Genomic DNA, 17,780 nt, shown 5'->3' on the forward strand with positions numbered 1-17,780 from the left:
TCTTCACTTAAAATGCTGCCAATTACCTATGAGTTTGCAGTTCATCAGAAAGTCATGGGAACAGTCAGTGCCCTCATCTTGGTAACAGATTTTGGGGAAAAATACAGAAAAGAATTGGGTATTAAATAAGCATTAGTTTCAGTAAGAGGAAAAAGCTGATAAGGTCACTTGTATCAAATTACATAAAGTCCTTTCCAGGATGTTTTCCCTTTCTGGCATAACTCTTCAAAATGTTCCAGGCTTATTTGACTATTCCAAACCATCTTTTTTCCTTTATATTCAGAAGGAATTTCAGAGAAATTCAGGGGTTATACAAATATACCCTTTATTACTATTATGCCAGATATTGCAGGAAGCCAGAATGAGAAATTTAGGAAAGGCATGGAAATGAGAATTGCTCTAATTCAATAACAGATTCATTGACTTTCTAATTAGATGTGATCACTTGAGTATTTTATATTGCAGCTGCATAAGTATCTTATAAATACCTATCAGGTGACACAGGCACTTCAAAAGCATCATATGAACTGTAGAACAGATCTGTAGAAAAAGTTAAAGAAAAATATGTAACTTAGCTCTTACATGTCTTGGTAAATAATCCCCAGCTCTGAGATGTCATTTTATTTAATTTTACAACATTCAAAACCACTGTAAAGTAACAGCTATAATAAATACTCAAAAAATAACCCATTGTATTTTACTGTTAAAGCTTACAGTAATGTCTGAGTAACATCATACAAATTGTATTATAACAAGCTTCACCAGCACCAAAATACAGAAATATTACACTTTACATAATTCACTTAAGCACATGGAATTTTGGCTACAAAGGATTTTTTTCTTACTCTTACAGGGCTGATTTGGTATGCTCTAACTTGTAAAATGACTCAATTACACAGTCCCAACATATGGCAATATGGAAAATATGTGAAAAGCAATGTGGGAGCAAGTGAGAATTACAGAATTGTACTGGCTCTTCACAGAATTTCTACTGTTCAGGCTATTCAGGATTTCTAGCCTTATTTCATTCTGATAACAAAGCAAGGCCTGCCAACTAAGGTCTTCGACTGGGATTCAGAAACTCTAGTTTCATATGACCCTGGACAGTTTCCTGCCTGTTCTCCATTCACAGTGTGGTAATAATAATGTTTCCTCATGTCTCCAAAGACTGTAAGCTCTCAGAAGCTCCCTGCTACTATTTTTTGTAAAGCAATTGGTACTGTGGGACTATGATTAGAGCTGAGCTCAGTAAGAGTAAATGTGCAATCTTTAACACAAGACACAATGATAAAATTGTTCTGATATTTAACAGAGGTAGGTAAATGATGCCCTTTGCACTACTGAAGGAAGTACGAGGGACTTGCCCAATGACACAGCGTGCCTTGCTGACACAGCTCCTGAGTCACAGTCTTGAACTATGGTATGCTGAAGTCCTCCAGAAATCCTAATAGAAATAGAAAATCCTAATAGATCTAATAGAAAGGTAGTGGAGCTGTTAACACATTCAATTCTCTATTCAAAACCATAACAGTAAGGGGAAAATTTCCTCATTAACTTCAGTGGGCACTGAAGTAAATTTTCTCTTAAATACTGTTACCCAGAGGAAAAACTAACAAAGAAAAACTGGATTGCTTTGCACCTATGATGCAATTCAGGTATCTTGTGTGCTCAGTTTCACTCAGCAGTATTCAGCACAAGTTAAATACATTCTAGCACAAAGTGCACAGGTTTAATGAAAAAGAAGCATCATCAAAATTGCTAAGTAAAAACTGGGAAATGCATTGGATACGTCTTCTGCATTACATAATTCAAAAAGCAGCTAGTAATAAGCTGAAAGAGGTAAGTGTGTAACCTGGACATCTGACAGGTTAGGGCTGATCACAGTAGTTAGTTAAAAAAACCTGAAAAAGCAGCTGTATCTTTCTCTTGCAGTACACTCACCATCGCACTGCACATGAGAACATCATAGTCACCACCAACTGCCAGATCACAGAATCACAGACTGGTTTGGGTTGGAAGGGACCTTAAAGATCACCCAGTCCCAGCCCCCTGCCACGGGCAGGGACACCTCCCACCCGCCCAGGTGGCTCCCAGCCCCGTCCAGCCTGGCCTTGGACATGCCGGGGATGGGGCACCCACAGCTGCTCTGGGCAGCCTGTGCCGGTGCCTCAGCACCCTCACAGGGAAGAATTTCCTCCTTGTATCTCACCTAAATCTACCCTCTTTCAGTTTAAAGCCATTCCCCCTGTTCTATCACTAAGTGCCCTTGTAAAAAGTCCCTCTCCAGTTTTCTTGTAGGTGCTAGAAGGCTGCTATAAGGTCTCCCAGAGCCTTCTCCAGGCTGAACCACCCCACCTCTCAGCCTGCCTTCACAGGAGAGCTGCTCCAGCCTCTGATCACCTTCATGGCCTCCTCTGGACTGGCTCTGACAGGCCCATGTCCTTATGCTGGGGCCCCAGAGCTGAACACAGAGCTGCAGGTGGGGTCTCACAAGGAGTGGAGTAGAGGGGGACAATCCCCCCCCTTGACCTGCTGATCATGCTGCTTTTGATGCAGCCCTGGATATGGTTGGCTTTCTGGGCTGCAAGTGAACATTGCCAGGCCCTGTTGAGCTTCTCATCAACCTACATCCCCAAGTCCTCCTCCTCAAGGCTGCTCTCAAAACATTTTCTGCCCAGCCTGTATCGATACTGGGGGTTGCCCCCACCCAGGTGCAGGGCGTTGCACTTGGCCTTGTTCAACTTCACGAGGTTCCCACGGGCCCACCTCTCAAGCCTGTCAGGGTCCTGCTGGATGGCATCCCTTCCCTCCAGCGTGTCAACCGCAACACACAGTTTGCTATGGTTGACAAACTTGCTGAGGGTGCACTCAAGATCACATTACCTACCATGAAGTAGCCATCTCAGAGCAGCTCTGCTGGTAGAGACTGCCAGCATGACTGAAATCACAGGCATACTTATTAGGAGTCTCAGAGGAGAAACCAAAAGCTAAGTGGACCACATGTACTGGCCTGCAAGGTACTCCGAGGCACTTTGGTAGTACAGCAGAGAAAAGGAAAGAAAGCAAGAAATCTGCCTTGTTCTAAGCAATGAATGGAGATGTCTTATGAGCTGCTAACTGAAATTATTTCAGAAACAACACTGCACTGTGCTTTCTTCTAAAGTCACAAGGGTTTCCTTATTGACAAGACTTGAAATGTTTTACTGATTTACCAGAATCCTCGTGTTTTATAACTAACTGTGAGGAAAAGGGTTTACTGCAACTGACAAGATACTCAGTCACAGCCTTGCCACTTTTATTGTCCCTAATGACCAGATGGACCAAGCAATCCACATTTCTAGGTTCTGCAGGGTTCTGTTGTTGCAATGATACATGTTGTTCATAACGCCTGTTCACGTCGCTGTTTCAGAGCTACAACTCTTGCTGCCAGGAGAAACAGAGCCCCGGTGAGCACTTCTGTAGCGAAGGAGATCCAGACTAGTGCCAGTGACCAGCCAAACCTGATGTCAATTTCTACCAGGAGATCCTTACTTCTCAAGAGGCAGACAGCTTCTCTGAAGGCAGCAGATGAATATGCAATATAGACACTGATCCCAGTAAGTGTAACAAGAGCTGACAAAGAAAAACATATTCAGCTAGTTAGCATCCACTGCAGAAATTAAAAATAATTAACAGGATATCTCTTAGGGCTTCTTTGCCACTCTTTCCTATCCAACAATGTCAGATTACTAGTTAACCTTTGAAATCCAGTTGAGGCTGGTTTTTGGCAAAAGGTGAGAGGCCAGTAAAGGGAGGGGTATTTCTGTCCAGAGTTTAATGTGTTCTCACTGTTAAATACTGAATCAAATTGTACAACAAACAGCAAGCCTCCCACAATAAAAATCTAGTCATGTATTTTGCAGGTATCTAATGCATGTACATCTGTTTTCAATACTGTATTATAATGCATCTGATTTCTCATTGCTGTGCACCACATACAGCTGTGTACCTCTATGTAAGAAAGCCCACAGAGACAGAGATTCTTGCATTTCAGGTCAGTGACCTGAATTTAGGCTGTTTTCTAATTTTGAGTATCGTAAGCTTTGAGTGTTCAATGTAAAGGTATTGGTCTTTACTGTCATCTCCCACCAAGTGCTGTGGAGTCACGATTATTCATCATTTCCAAATAACTGAGCCAAAGACATCCTTGGAGCAGACATAAATTAATAAAGCACTCCAAGAAGAAGCCAGCTGTTTTCCCGATTAAATGACTGTACAGGAGCTAGCAAGCTCAGGGAATGGCACACAGCACAAATATGTGCTACATCCTGGGCCTGGAGTCTGTGTCACTCGAAGGGCATATACTAACTAAAGTCATAACTTTACTAGATCAGTGGCAGGCAAAATGCAATAGGAAGGCCCTGGATTAAAAGACTGTGGCCCAGGAGGATAAGATAGTGTCTTATCTGATTCTGAGGGAGAAAAATTTTGGTCTGGCTTTCTGTCAAATCACAGCTTAAGTCTAGATTAATCTGCATTTTTGCCAGAAAGACAAGTTGGAGTAGAAGCAAAACAAACAGAAGAGTACTGGGTTATCCAACGGTCAAAATTCATACTCACATTCCTGAACTTAACCATATAATGATGCCTGTACCTTATTGTCGTCCTCTGCATGGGGGGAAAAAGTCACTTTATACCTTTTGTCAGCAGAAATGGAAATCGCTGTTGTGTTGACATTTTCAACAAGGTGCACTGAGTTCTGTGGTCCCCCTTAAATGTGGCTGCATTTAAAAAAAATGGGGGAGAATATAGGATGTCCTGGGATGTAGAACCTATCAGTTCTGGTATTTTCAAAAAAAATGATGTTTCTGGAATTGCATCATAAGATATTTCTTTCTGCTGAGACAGAACTATCTAATCAATACCAAACTTCATGAACCGTAATATCCTATAAAACTGTGCATGCCTGTTACATGCATCAAGCCTCAGTGCAGCTGAAACAGCTGAACAACACTGCCTGAGTGGGAGGATGGTCTGGTCTCACACCAAAGGCCATCTTCGGAACATATTCCAGCACCCCTCTCCTAATACAGCCTTTGTGTTTCCTTTCCCTCTTTGCAACCCCAAGTGTCTTAGAAAGGCACAGTACTTTACTCCTCGGCGGGATAATGATGCTTTGCACTTCACAGCTTTTCATCTTTCACTTACTATTTAGAGTAGTTTTCAAATAGCCTAAGCCTTTATAGTGAATACAGCTTTCTGGTGTTCTAAGCAAATAGAAGTGGGTTTTTTTCTTTTTTTTTTTCAGAAGAAAAGCATACTGGGGGATGATTAGTCTTTTTAAGAGCATTTCAGACTAAAAAGGTCACTCAAGACTTTGAGTCAGCAGCATTTGCTTCCAGCAGTCTCTTAGCATTCTCTTCTTAGAAACAGGACTATATGATCAGGTGATGAGGGCCAATACTGAGGATCCTCTTTTCTGTTGGGGAAAATTTCTGTTTCAAGTTACATTGTGAAACAGTACTGAAAATCTATTTGAAGAAAATGAAGATGTATTTAAACCCCATTTTCCTACTTTGAGATGTTAAACTTCAATTAAAATAACTCCTTGGGGTTTCCTTTTGTGATCCACAGTTTGGGGACACCCAAAACTAGCAGTGAAACTAACCCAGGAATGCCTAGCAAGACCCTTTTCAGGAACTCAATGCAAATGCCTTTGAAAAAACATCACTTCTCTTAACAGTTGTAAGATCTGTGCAAGGCTATTGAACCCTATGCTTTACTAATCCCAAAGTCACTTCTCCATTACTCCATTACCCTGTCTGCAAAGAATTTGAGCACTGTGCTGAGAAGGTATTAAATCTTTTGTTTAATGGGCACAGCAAAGATACTGTGCTCAAAGTGTGACTCAGTCCACAAGGATGTATGGTTGTGTGTGATTATTTGCCTTTCCTGATTCTAAGTGGGAGCTTTCTATTCCAGACTCCTGTCAGGAGCTGAGCAGATACCAAGTGAATGAATACCAGCATTATTCTGAAAGCAAACTCTTGCTTAGCTTTTTTCCTCTGGTAGACAAAGTGATGTTTCCCAGATATAAAGTCTTACTGTTTAAAACGGTTAAGCCAGGACTTTGATGTATTACCTCCAAAAAGAAAAAGCAGTCCTGTCATTAGAAGCAGTAGGTAGGCCCTGGCAAGAATACTGACGAATCCAGTCATTCCTCCAAAAATCATCAGTATCAGGCTGAGGGGCATCAGGATGACAAATGTTCCATGCATGTCTGAAGAAAAATGAAGGATGTTAGTATTTTAATATTTTATGTACTAATTTTATGTACTAATAATCATTGAGTGCAAGCCCCTGATCGGGATTAAAGCCTTTTTCTGTGCTGTACAAACAAGGAGCTGGACAATCTCTTGGGTTTTCAGTTTAAGTCAGCAGGACAAATACATGCTATGGAGAAAAGGGTAACATACAAAGCAAGGCCTTCACAGGATCACAGCATATGTTTCAAACAGAGACCACAAATATAATGGATATGTTTACATGGATATATTTAAGCCATTAAACTGTTCTCAAATATTAAGCCTAGCTTGATAGCATCACCTGTTATCAGGTAGTCATTGACAACCTTAATAAAAAATAGCCCTAGTTATCTGAATCCTAGAGATCACAAGTGAGTAGCATTGTTGTCTGGTGGTGACATCCAGCAGATGCTTTAGTTAAACACCTTCTTTTGTCACATGTCCTCTGCTGAACTGACCTAGCAAACTGTTGACCTTTTCCTTTGTTGCAGCTGACCATCAACTAGAAGTAATCTTCCCATCTAGCTCCCATTCTGTGTCTGTCATTGTTTTCCACAGCAGCTTCGCTAAGTACATTAACATATCCTGGTTGCTTCTTCCCATGCTAAACGGTTTACATTAGTCTTCCCTGATCCATATATAATTTTAATTGCTGTGCAAATAAGGGTTGATATGTATTTTTTCATATCACACTGTTTTTTTCCATCATAAACCATCTTTGTGCCATTGTTCCCTCATGCAATCTAACCACAACATTCAACCCAACCTTTTCTAGAATAAGCAAAAAAACCTAGTTCCAGCTTCCAGTATCAATTTATTTCATACCAAGCGAAGTGCAGAGTTACTGAGAAAGGAAAACTAATAAGCCATTTTCTGAAGGGCTCTAGGCCCTTCTAGTGTCTCATTACTTTCACAGAGAAACAATATGCCATTAGCTAGTTCCCAAGGAAACGGCGTCAGTTAAGAAATCACACTTTGTGTGTGATCAGATGATCAATTTTTTTAAGTCACTGTAACTGCCCAATGCATTTTAGGTACTCCACCTGCCACTGGCTAAGGATCCAGCTTATCCTCTTCGATATTATTATAAAGATAAGACACAATTGTGTACGCATCTCTGTTCTGTTCTAGAACCTTGGAAAGTGAAGAAGAGCCTGCATGGGATCAAGGCAGACACTGTTAATTCCTTTACTTGAGTGGAATGTGGTTTCAAGACTTTTTAATTAATTTTTTATTTTTATTTTTGGTAGTACAGAACATGCTCACAAGAAAAAATGTGACAAATGACAGTTTGGGGAGGTGACCCTGTTGTTCTTCCATTTCCATTTATTTATACTGGTATTATATTCTCATATTTAGCCCCACATACACTCACATCAGGATCAGTTGATGCTCAGAAAGCACAAATTCAGTATTCTGCGTTGAAGGGAGAACTTAATGGTTTTGCTTCTAAATCTGAGGCTACTCCCTGGGCCTTCCTTCAGCAAAACTGGCCATGGCTGCTGTTGCTGCTAAGAAACCCAAACCTGGAGCAATTCTCAGATGTTAACAGCCAAACCAATCTTCAGCTTACTGTGTATAAGCCAGTATGCCAAAACTGTTTGAAAATCTTAGTTGAATACCAAAAGGAGAAATAACCATGGAGCTTAATTCACAAGTTTTATATAGTTAGAGGTGGTTGTCAGGGTTGTAATGCAACATGGTGTGGCACAACAGAGATCTGGCACACAATTTAGTTCTCATATTCTAGAGAGGCAGCAGGAACAGGCTAGTCTTTGGCCCTATTTGTGCTTTCTGAGGGTATTAGGCCTGATTTTGATCCCCCACCATTTTGACATCCATGTGTCCTCTTAGATTTGGTCTCACAGGTAAGAGGTGAAAAGGCCTTGAAGGGATAAAATCTGATGCAATTAACATTTTAAAAGTAAGAATGTAAGAGTGGTGCAACTCTGTCCTCAGTCCTGGCTTTACTGGGAGGGAAAAAACATAAACAAGCTCATCATTGGGCCTGTGTTTTGTGATTTTCCAGGTGTCCTCACTAGTCAAAGTTGCTGCTAACAAACTACATCTCAATGGCACTTACAGTTGCCATTTTTTTTTACTTTTCTTTTCATGGTGTGATTTCAGCTACTGCTGCTAGGACTGGAACCTTAGCCAGGACAAGTGAGGGTAAAGAAGATAAGGCTGAAAGTAACCTTTTGATTTGAAGCAAAGTTCAATCCATACCAGAGTATTCTCCTGGGGAGTGTCATACATCACATTAATCATCCATGACAGTTGCATGCAACATCAGAATAACTCTGATTTTTATGCTCTCTTCAGTGACAATACCAGTTTCAGGGATATCTCAGCTGAAACCCACAAATCCCACTGTGACAGACCCTTACTTTTCCTATACACAGCTGGGACCATGTCTCATGAATCACCTGCAGCTTTTTTAAAGTCAAATACTGAATGGATTGTATTCGGTTAAACTGCACTTTTATCACCTCCATTGCTCTAGTTCAATACCTAATACCCATTTGTCCTTCAATGAAATCTGCAACTGCCTGGGAAACTTACTCTAAAATGCTGCCATGGAAACCACTCAGGAATCTGAATTCATGCCATCTGGCATATGATATTATGCCATTATATTCCTTGATTAGAGGGACAGAATTAGTTTATAGAAGGACATAACTTAAAATATCTTTACTGTGTTTCTGTCTCTAATAATCATCTGTGAAAGGAGTTAAAACATTAGTTGCAGTCATTTTAGTAGTTTATAGGTTGTATTGAAATATATATTTAGTTATTATGTATTATACATATAACTGTCTTCATTTTGATGAAATTAATCTAGTATTGGAAAAAAACCCAGCCTAAGCATTCTGCACAAGAAGAGATGTGTGTACTTTCCTGTAAAATGGAATTCAGTTTCCCACATTATTTCTCAATGTCCAAGTTCCCTGTCAGTCCAACGTGAAATATTCAATAGTTTAATCTTGAAAATACTGAAACAAACTGATGAATATTTAAAAAACTCCTTTTTTTTCAGCAAAAAATACTTTAATTGCTTGATCTGAGTTAATGAACTTTTACATCAGCTAGCCAAAGATGTTTTACTAGAAGTCTGACCAAATCTCTGTGAGATCTCTGTGAAATCACACATCTGCATTGTGTGTCCAGATCTGTGAACTTGGCAGACGTTTCTAAATTACCACCCAGCACAGTTGTTGATGAGTTGTTTGTAACAGAGATCTGCGGAACAACCTAGAAAAACTGAATGGTGTCAAAAGTAACCAACTGCAGGTCTAGCAGTTTTGTTAATCATCTTCTGTCAACGTACTGGAGCTTAATTGCTTTAAACTAACTTTGGATTTGTTTGCACAGTTTATATAACAGCAAATAGTCTCTAGAAATCTGTAATAATCACCTCATCAGAAATACTCCAAGTGGCAGCAGCTCACAAGAACTGAGGTAAGGACCTGTTTATCTTCCCCAGCAGTAACTAAATAGCTAGTTAGAAAGACAAAAGCCTCTAGCTGAAACAGAATGCTGGCAGCTAAAACCAGTGGTGCTCCTCTGGAAAGACTTGGCAAAGCCGGGAAGAAACAGTGCACTCAGAAAGTCTGACCTGCTTGCAAGGAAGGAAAGAAACACCTTAAAGGAACAACAAGCAACAAAAGGGAACTGCTGTCTGTGGCTAAATGTGAGACTTCTGGGCTTGAACACCTGGGACACAAAGGCCTGGATTCCCTCCTGTGCAGCACAGAAAAGATGACGATGGAGGAGAGCTCACAGGGTTATGGTACCCCAGGATAATTTGCTAAGCTCTGGACTCGTGTTACATGTTTTGGCTTTGTGCTTTTCTGATGTAACAAGTCTCTGAGCTAAACTGGAAGACAAATCGCAGACAGTAGAAAAAAAATTATGTTAAACTTGCTGCTGGTGGACACTGATGAAAACCTTCAGTACTAGGAATAGGTACAACGATAAACATAATTAATGCACTGCGGTTCACATTCTATTGCTACAATATCAATGAATTTGAAAATGAGAATATTCATCAGTTGTCACTCATTACATCTCAGCTGCAGTGATGCTTAAGTTATCTCATATTTCTGTATATATTTCATAATATCTACTGTAAGTAGCAAAGCAAATGTTCACTGGAACCTCTCTGAAGGACCACTGCAGTGTTGCTCAGACACAAAGCAGATCTGTTTATGTATACACCTACCATACCAATTAAGCTAGAATTTCTATGTACATCATGTGGGTCATATTTCACTTGGCCTCTGAACTGGCTTTTGCCAGGTATTCCAGACCTAGCTGTTTCCTTCTGATAACTTAAAACCAAAGGAAAAAAATGTAAAGAACTGTAAATCCCCCAGGGAAAATGTTATGGCAGGCAAAGAATAAGGCATTTTGGGATTATAGCATTATAAACATGTAACTCAGAAAAATGAAGCAGGCCCATAAAGAGGGGGGAGAAGTGTGAAAGCAGCTGGTTCGTGACTGCTACAGAGTCCACATGCTGTGAGAAAATCCAGTCTAGTTTCACTGTACTATTAAACTAATTTTGTTAAGCAAGAAACCAAGGTAGTTGTCACATTGTAACAAGTGAGGTATCAGTAACTGCCCCTATTGCAAAGACCCTTTCCCTGCAGGAAGCACTAACTTCCCTGCTGGATGCAACTTGCCTGCAGATTTCAGTTCCAGCCACACAGATGTCTAAAATAGTAAAAATAAAAAAATAAAAATATGCGGGGGGGGGGGGTAATTATTTCAGCAGTTGTGGCAGCTGCACACTCCAGTCTTGGTTTTACAACAAGAAAAACTTTTTCTTTCAGACATATATAAGTGGAAACCACATCCATTAACTGATTATTACTGGATGGCTCAGGAATAGAGGAGAGCATTCAAAAGTGACTTGTAACCAGAAATCTATCACTAGCCATTGTGTCCATAACACTAACAAAAAAATCAGTATTGTCAGAGGCTTAATCATACCTTGTAGGTATCTAATGCAGCTGGTTTGTGTGTCAGGGACAAACCAGGCAGCCATCAAGAAATGAGGAGTTCCTCTCACATTATTTTTCATAACACTGGCCCCAGCACTGCAGTGTAGATGGGACCCCATATCAGTTTAGGGTACAAAGAGAAATTATATGTTTTGTAATTTTGCATCTGTTTGCATATTTGGACCAAAACGGCCTTGTGGCCTCTTATACTTTGGCCACATAATATGTTATATAAGTTGTTTTGATGTGCCAGAAGAAAAAAGAAAGAAGAAAGAAGAAAAAAAAAAAAAGAAAGAAAAAAGCTTTGTGGCAATTTGTTTTTAAACTATAAGGGTGGTAGGGAGGCACACAAAAAACCCTCCACATTTTAACAAATTTTAGCATGCTTTTAAAAATCTTTAGTAACAGCTTTCTAGGCTCATCAAATCATGTATCATTTAGTTCAAAAGAATGTAGATGGAAGTAATTTTTGTGTTACTAAGCAGAGGTTACTCTCCAGCCATAACTGAGGTACTTAGGAATACATTACTTGAGTTTCCAAAAAGTAAAGCTCATAGAAGAGTTTTGACAAGATACGTTAGTGTCTAGCAAACACATTACTTCCTTCTTTTGACAACTCATCTGTCCTGCAAGAAGTAAGTCTGAACCAAGTCCAGAGTACAAGTGGATTTTGATTAGAAATATTTATGAAATTGTTCATTTTGTAGGGATTGCACTGGTGCTGTCTTTAGCTAAATCTATACTGGCATTTACTAATTATCAACAGCACAGACTTCAGTAAATGAAAAATATTTACATTACAAAAATGTTCAAGAGTAACCTCTCCCCAGTGTAACCTGGTTTTTGGGGGTTTAGTTGGGGGGTTTCCTCGAAATAAATTGTTTTATAAATCTGCAACCCTTTGGGAAAAAAAATCAGTAAACACTATTATTTCTTCTTCTATGCGCCAGCTTCCCTCTCTCTGTATGTGATCCTCAACATTTAGATATTATTTTGAATGTTATATTTTTTCACTAGAAAATGGCAAAGCTGCTCAGAACTCCTGCTGCAGCTTCCTTTGAAGTCAGAGTGGTATCCTTCTTTTACCATTTAGTGAGAGATGGATTCAGCTTATCATGAAAAAAAACTTGCTCTTTCTGTTTGTCTCCCATAGCTGGCACAGGAGAATGCATGGCAATACAAGATACCTGGGGTGTCTTTGCTGACAGATTTCAGTTTTAAAGGTGACTTTCAGAGGCCTACCTTTAATCTTAGTGATCACTGGGAGACCCTAGTAACTGTCTAAATCGTGAAAAGTGACACTTTCATTTTAATCCTGTATGGGACCGAGGAAAATGTAAATCTCCAGTAAAAATATTTTTTTTTAAAATGCAGAAATTTCAGAAAAGCTAGTGGTAGGTAGTCTAGTGGTATATTTTTTTAGACAGTGGCTGATGTTTTAAACAAATACATAACTGCCATAACATAATCTGTAGTAGGAAAATATTTTATAAATTGTGGGTTTGAGGGAGAAAGAGGGTATACACCATATGTTCAGCTGGAGGGAGTGGTAAGAAAAGAAATGGAAGCTGAATTACAGAAGGCATGCTTGTGTCTAATCCATTAGAGAAATTGCTCAAGAGTACTCCCGTGATGTGAAAACACATCATACTCTCAGGCTTAACAAAACCTAGGTTGGTTGCCTGAGTAATACTGTTGGTAGCACAGAACTTTTAACTTGTACATCCAATTTTATTAATTTGCCAGGAACTCTATTTGAAGTACCCAGTAAGCCTAAAAGGAATTGCGGGGTATGAATAGGAGTTAGATTGGAAATGTGGAGGGAGGAAATGTGAAGGCTTTTCACTCTCTAATGAAGAATTTGTCTTCTGGCAGTGAACAGCACTTCTGTTTCCACTTAGACCCAGCTCTTTGCACTCAGATATATACTTTCTCCCATCTTTTTGGCACTTGTGTCTAGTTAAGACATGCCAGGAAGAATATGGGAACTCTGAAGAATGGGGGATGGGATTCCCAATATGTTACTTAAGTGCCTGCGTTAGGAGACAGCCCTTCTAAATCTTTTTAGGAATAATCAGCAAGAAACATGCTTGATGTTGCTAGAGCTCCTGAAATTCAGGCTGCCAATCAAACAATGAGAAATACCGGTATACAGCTAGACAAAATGAGATCACATGTGAATGTGCCTCACACAGACACCTGCACAGGCTCACACAGAGAAAGAAATCAGTTTTTGAAGTAACGGAATAAAGCTGTGCAGTTAGCCTGTTTGCCCCACATAGCAACACATGAAGAAATTACTGTAAACACACTGGAATCCACAATCCCAGAATTTTCCTCTAAAATTCTAGGTAAAATGTATTGTAGATGAAGATGAAGGTTTGCCCTGATCTGCTTAAACACGATTCAGCGATCAGTCAGAAAATATTTAAAAAAGAAGTGTAAAGCTGAGGTAGAAAGTAGTATCTCAGTACTTGAAAAACCTAGATATCACTTAGAAATATCTGTATTTCCTAGAAGTAAGAAGTACTGACACAGCACTTCCTTAAGTTTGGCTGCTATTGCTGTGGGTCTGTAGCCTCTCCACACTGAAACTGCACAGAAGCTGAACAACTAAAATGTCAAAGAGTTCACTCTCTAAGGCATTCTAATCAAACCTAGTAGGTTCTTTCAATGAAAGGATCTTTGATTTCTTATCTCATCATTTTTAGGCAGACTACACCTGCCTATAATAAAATCTGCAATCGTCTTTGAAGACCTGAAGTCTTTATGCAGGAACATAAAAATAGGACTTGATGTGAGAGTGGGAGATGAAAAATTTCTCTGAGGTTCTGAAGGGTTTGTAAACATAGTTATGAATCCAATTTACTCATATTCACTCTTTTCTCACACTTCATGACCACCAAAGAGCTGTCCTTTGTTTCTAAGCCAACATAATTTTTATAACCAAAAGAGCTCTGTATAGCCTCTGCTTTTGTTTTTGCAGAATTCGGCTTTCACTGAAGAGCTGCAATCTAAAATCTCCTTGCCTGAGAAAAATTACAGATGCACTCTTTTGCAGATCTGAACACAACTTTTTAAATGCTAATAATTTTATCCTGAAATTTTAGACTAACCCCAGCATACTAGTTGAGGTGCCCACACGTAAAATGTGATCAGTCTGGTCAGGTTCAATTAACTCTGAACCCTCAAAGGCTTAAGTGATGCAGCAGACAATCATTTTCACTGGTCCTCACAATCTTCAGCAACATCAAGCAGCTAAGGCCTTCTGTCTTAAGCAAGATTAAAGAAATGGCACCTTTCAATTTGAAAGCATAGAGAGAGAATCTGTGCTGTTAGTCTCAAACCTGTCAATATGTTTCTATGGCTGTTTCAGAGGCCCACTGGGCTGTTATTCCTACTTTAATTTTCCAATCACTGTTGCAACACAGCTACATTAGCATCATTACTTCATAGGCTGACTTTGCCATGTTTGCTGCATTTTCAGCTATATCATGAGATGCTGCTCCAAGGGACTAAAGACACTGTAAGCCTCTCTGAAGGATTACTCAGGGAAATGGCTTGTTTTGAGGGAAAGAGTACCATTTTAAGCCACAGGACAAACACATATGTTCTGCTTGCAAGGAGGAAACAGCCAGAGTCAGAGAGGAGAGGTAAGTAAATGAAAAATAATAAAAAAATGAAGCCCACATACAAGCATGTATGAATGAAGCATTGTGCAGAATATGATGTAAATAAGCTAAATCATGTTTTAGGAGAAACCTAAAAGTATTTGAAAGTGTTTAGCTTGGACTTTCTGTAAAACATTCTGACCTTGACAGACGGATCTAAAGAAAAAGAATACCAACCCATGCAGTTAGAAACTTAATGTGTTTGAGTACGATGTTCTTAAAAGACCTTGAAGACTGCCTTTAGTCATTGATTTATTTTCTTAAATTCCAGTATACTTAAGGTATTTTTCAGTGCAAGGAATCCCACTGAAAGGGTAGGTAAGTAGCTGTCTTAAAGATTAGATTTAATATGTGTTTAAGCATTTTCAGTGATCAAATTCTTTTGAGGGGATTCTGAACATTTTTGCCTTTTATATTTTAACAATTGTGTGCCTTACTGAGCCATTCCAGGCAGAAACATCTTGCTCCTGTGGAATAAATTAGCTGAATTGGACATCAAATAGATGGTTATTTCAATAGTAATCCCACTTAAGGCCACATGCAGGGACAGATATTGTACAGAAGCAGCCAAAACACTTGTGTCAAAGAGCTCCCCTTCTCAATCAGAAATGGGACCTTGTAAGCAGCCAAGGAGGGAGGGAAGAGTGGATGGAAATACAGAAATAGTATAAAAGTTACTCACACAAAAGCTGTCTGTGTGAATCAGTGATGTTTGCGTTCTCATGCCAGAATGGGTTTATCAAAGGGTAGCATTTGCTTCTCACTAATAAAGAAGGGAAAAAACAATGAGAAAAAATTACACTATAATATCTTATTGCAATATATCCTCTTTTCTTTTGGCATGTATATAATTCATATATTATTTGCTTTAAAAACAGTCATTCCTAAGTAGGGAAGGAAAGGAGGGGATTTTCAGTACCCAGCATTGGCAACTTCTGCTCCCATGGGACTGGCCACTGAAGCCAAGAGGGAAACATCAGCTCATTTAGTGGGGCTCAGGGTGCAGCAGAGGGGACAGTCCCTTTAACCTGCTCCTTCTCCCCTGCTCCGCTGGAAGTAACATCCTTCCTTGCCGCTGATGAACATTACTTACACCTTGGTTTTAATGCTGGAATCAACACCAAAAGCAATATACCTGGCATACAAACTAAACAGAACAGGGGAAATCACGTAGGTATCTGCATAGGGTTTATGGATCTTTCATTAAAATCCTGAACTGTGAAAACCTAAGAATGATCAAGCACAGTACCATTACCTGGTGAGTCTTTAGTCAGTATGGGATTACATTTAATTTTATTTATATTTATATTGTTTCTGGATATATTACTCTGATATTATTTATACAGATATTACTTATTTATATATATAAACTATATATTGTTTAATATTATTTATATTTCTTATATGATTGTTTATCATTTTAATGGCCTTAAACCACAACTTGTGCCCCTCAATTCCTCGAGTCAAATGAGAAGACATCTTTCTAAATGGTTAACGTTTATTAAGTGAGTTTGAATTAGAAGTTGACGTAGAATTAGGGTACAGCAGCATTTGCTACGCCCGCGCCTCCTGCGGAAAGTGCTACCGGGGCGCCCGGCCGCGGGGGGCCGGGGGCGAGGGGCACGGCCCGGGCTCGGGCTCCCCGCGGCAGCACCTGCCGCCCCACCCCGCCGGGGCCGCCCGCTGCCGCCCCCGCGGCGTGAGGGGCTCCCTCCGCGGCCCACCGCCCCGCGCCCACTCACCGCGGCAGGTCCGCCACAGGCCCGAGTGCGAGCTGAGGGCGTCCGTGCCGTTACGGGACGCCTCCAGCTTGGAGGCATCGATGATGTACCAGAAGTCCGTCGCGATGGCCACCACGAGGAAGACGAAGCTTGAAACTCCCACCAGGGCCACGGCGGGGGAGAGGACGCCCCAGTTAACCTTCATGCCGCCGGCCCCCGCCTCAGCGAGACACAGCGCCCGCGCCCGCGGCGTCTCCGCAGCGGGCGCCTGGCCGGGCCGGCGGGGCCCGCCGCAGGTAGCCCGCCTCGAGCCCCGCCCCGCCGCGGCGCCCGTCCCAGAGCGGGCAGCCCCGCGTCCCGCCGCACGCCTCAGCGCCGGCCCCGCGGCGGGCAGCGCTCCCTTCCTCCGTGCCCAGAGCGGGCGGCCCCGCGGCGGGCAGCGCTCCCTCCCTCCGCGTCCCGCCGCACGCCTCAGCGCCGGCCCCGCGGCGGGCAGCGCTCCCTCCCTCCGTGCCCAGAGCGGGCGGCCCCGCGGCGGGCAGCGCTCCCTCCCTCCGCGTCCAGCCGCACGCCTCAGCGCCGGCCCCGCGGCGGGCAGCGCCTCCCTCCCTCCGTGCCCAGAGCGGGCGGCCCCGCGGCGGGCAGCGCTCCCTCCCTCCGCGTCCCGCCGCACGCCTCAGCGCCGGCCCCGCGGCGGGCAGCGCTCCCTGCCTCCGCTGCCCAGAGCGGGTGGCCCCGCGGCGGGCAGCGCTCCCTCCCTCCGCGTCCAGCCGCACGCCTCAGCGCCGGCCCCGCGGCGGGCAGCGCTCCCTCCCTCCGCGTCCAGCCGCACGCCTCAGCGCCGGCCCCGCGGCGGGCAGCGCTCCCTCCCTCCGCGTCCAGCCGCACGCCTCAGCGCCGGCCCCGCGGCGCCCCCCAGGTCGCTTTCCCGCCCAGCCCGGCAGCCCCGGCCGCTGGCCCCGCGCCCTCCCGGCGGGTTGTGAGTGCGTGTGTGAGGGGAGAGCTGAGCCCAGCGCGCCCGGGCACGGGTGTGGGGCTGCCCTCGAAGATCAGGCTGCCCTCCTAGAAAGGGATACCAGTTGGAAGATACGGGGAGGA

At 42.2% G+C, this 17,780-nt stretch overlaps 1 protein-coding gene across 1 annotated transcript; it reads right to left on the reverse strand.

The window, feature by feature from the left end:
* Nucleotides 1-440: 440 nt before the first annotated feature.
* On the reverse strand, nt 441-17,061 carry TMEM114 (transmembrane protein 114). Its single transcript, XM_055708822.1, has 4 exons — nt 16,704-17,061; nt 15,644-15,724; nt 6,122-6,259; nt 441-3,612 (listed from the first exon to the last, which is right to left on the reverse strand). The coding sequence occupies exons 1-4, from the start codon at nt 16,885-16,887 to the stop codon at nt 3,380-3,382; spliced, it is 636 nt and encodes a 211-aa protein (XP_055564797.1). The 5' UTR covers nt 16,888-17,061; the 3' UTR covers nt 441-3,379.
* Between the last annotated feature and the right edge of the window lie 719 nt (nt 17,062-17,780).

This window comes from Falco cherrug, chromosome 4 (genome assembly GCF_023634085.1).
Source record: "Falco cherrug isolate bFalChe1 chromosome 4, bFalChe1.pri, whole genome shotgun sequence".
Classification (NCBI taxonomy): domain Eukaryota; kingdom Metazoa; phylum Chordata; class Aves; order Falconiformes; family Falconidae; genus Falco; species Falco cherrug.

Coding starts and splice junctions, on each gene's coding strand:
- TMEM114 (XM_055708822.1), bottom strand. CDS start 16,887: ATGAAGGTTAACTGGGGCGTCCTCTCCCCCGCCGTGGCCCTGGTGGGA. Junction 15,725..16,703: donor CCTGTGGCGGACCTGCCGCG/GTGAGTGGGCGC, acceptor CTTCTTTATTAG/TGAGAAGCAAATGCTACCCT. Junction 6,260..15,643: donor TTCACACAGACAGCTTTTGT/GTGAGTAACTTT, acceptor ATTTTTCTTCAG/ACATGCATGGAACATTTGTC.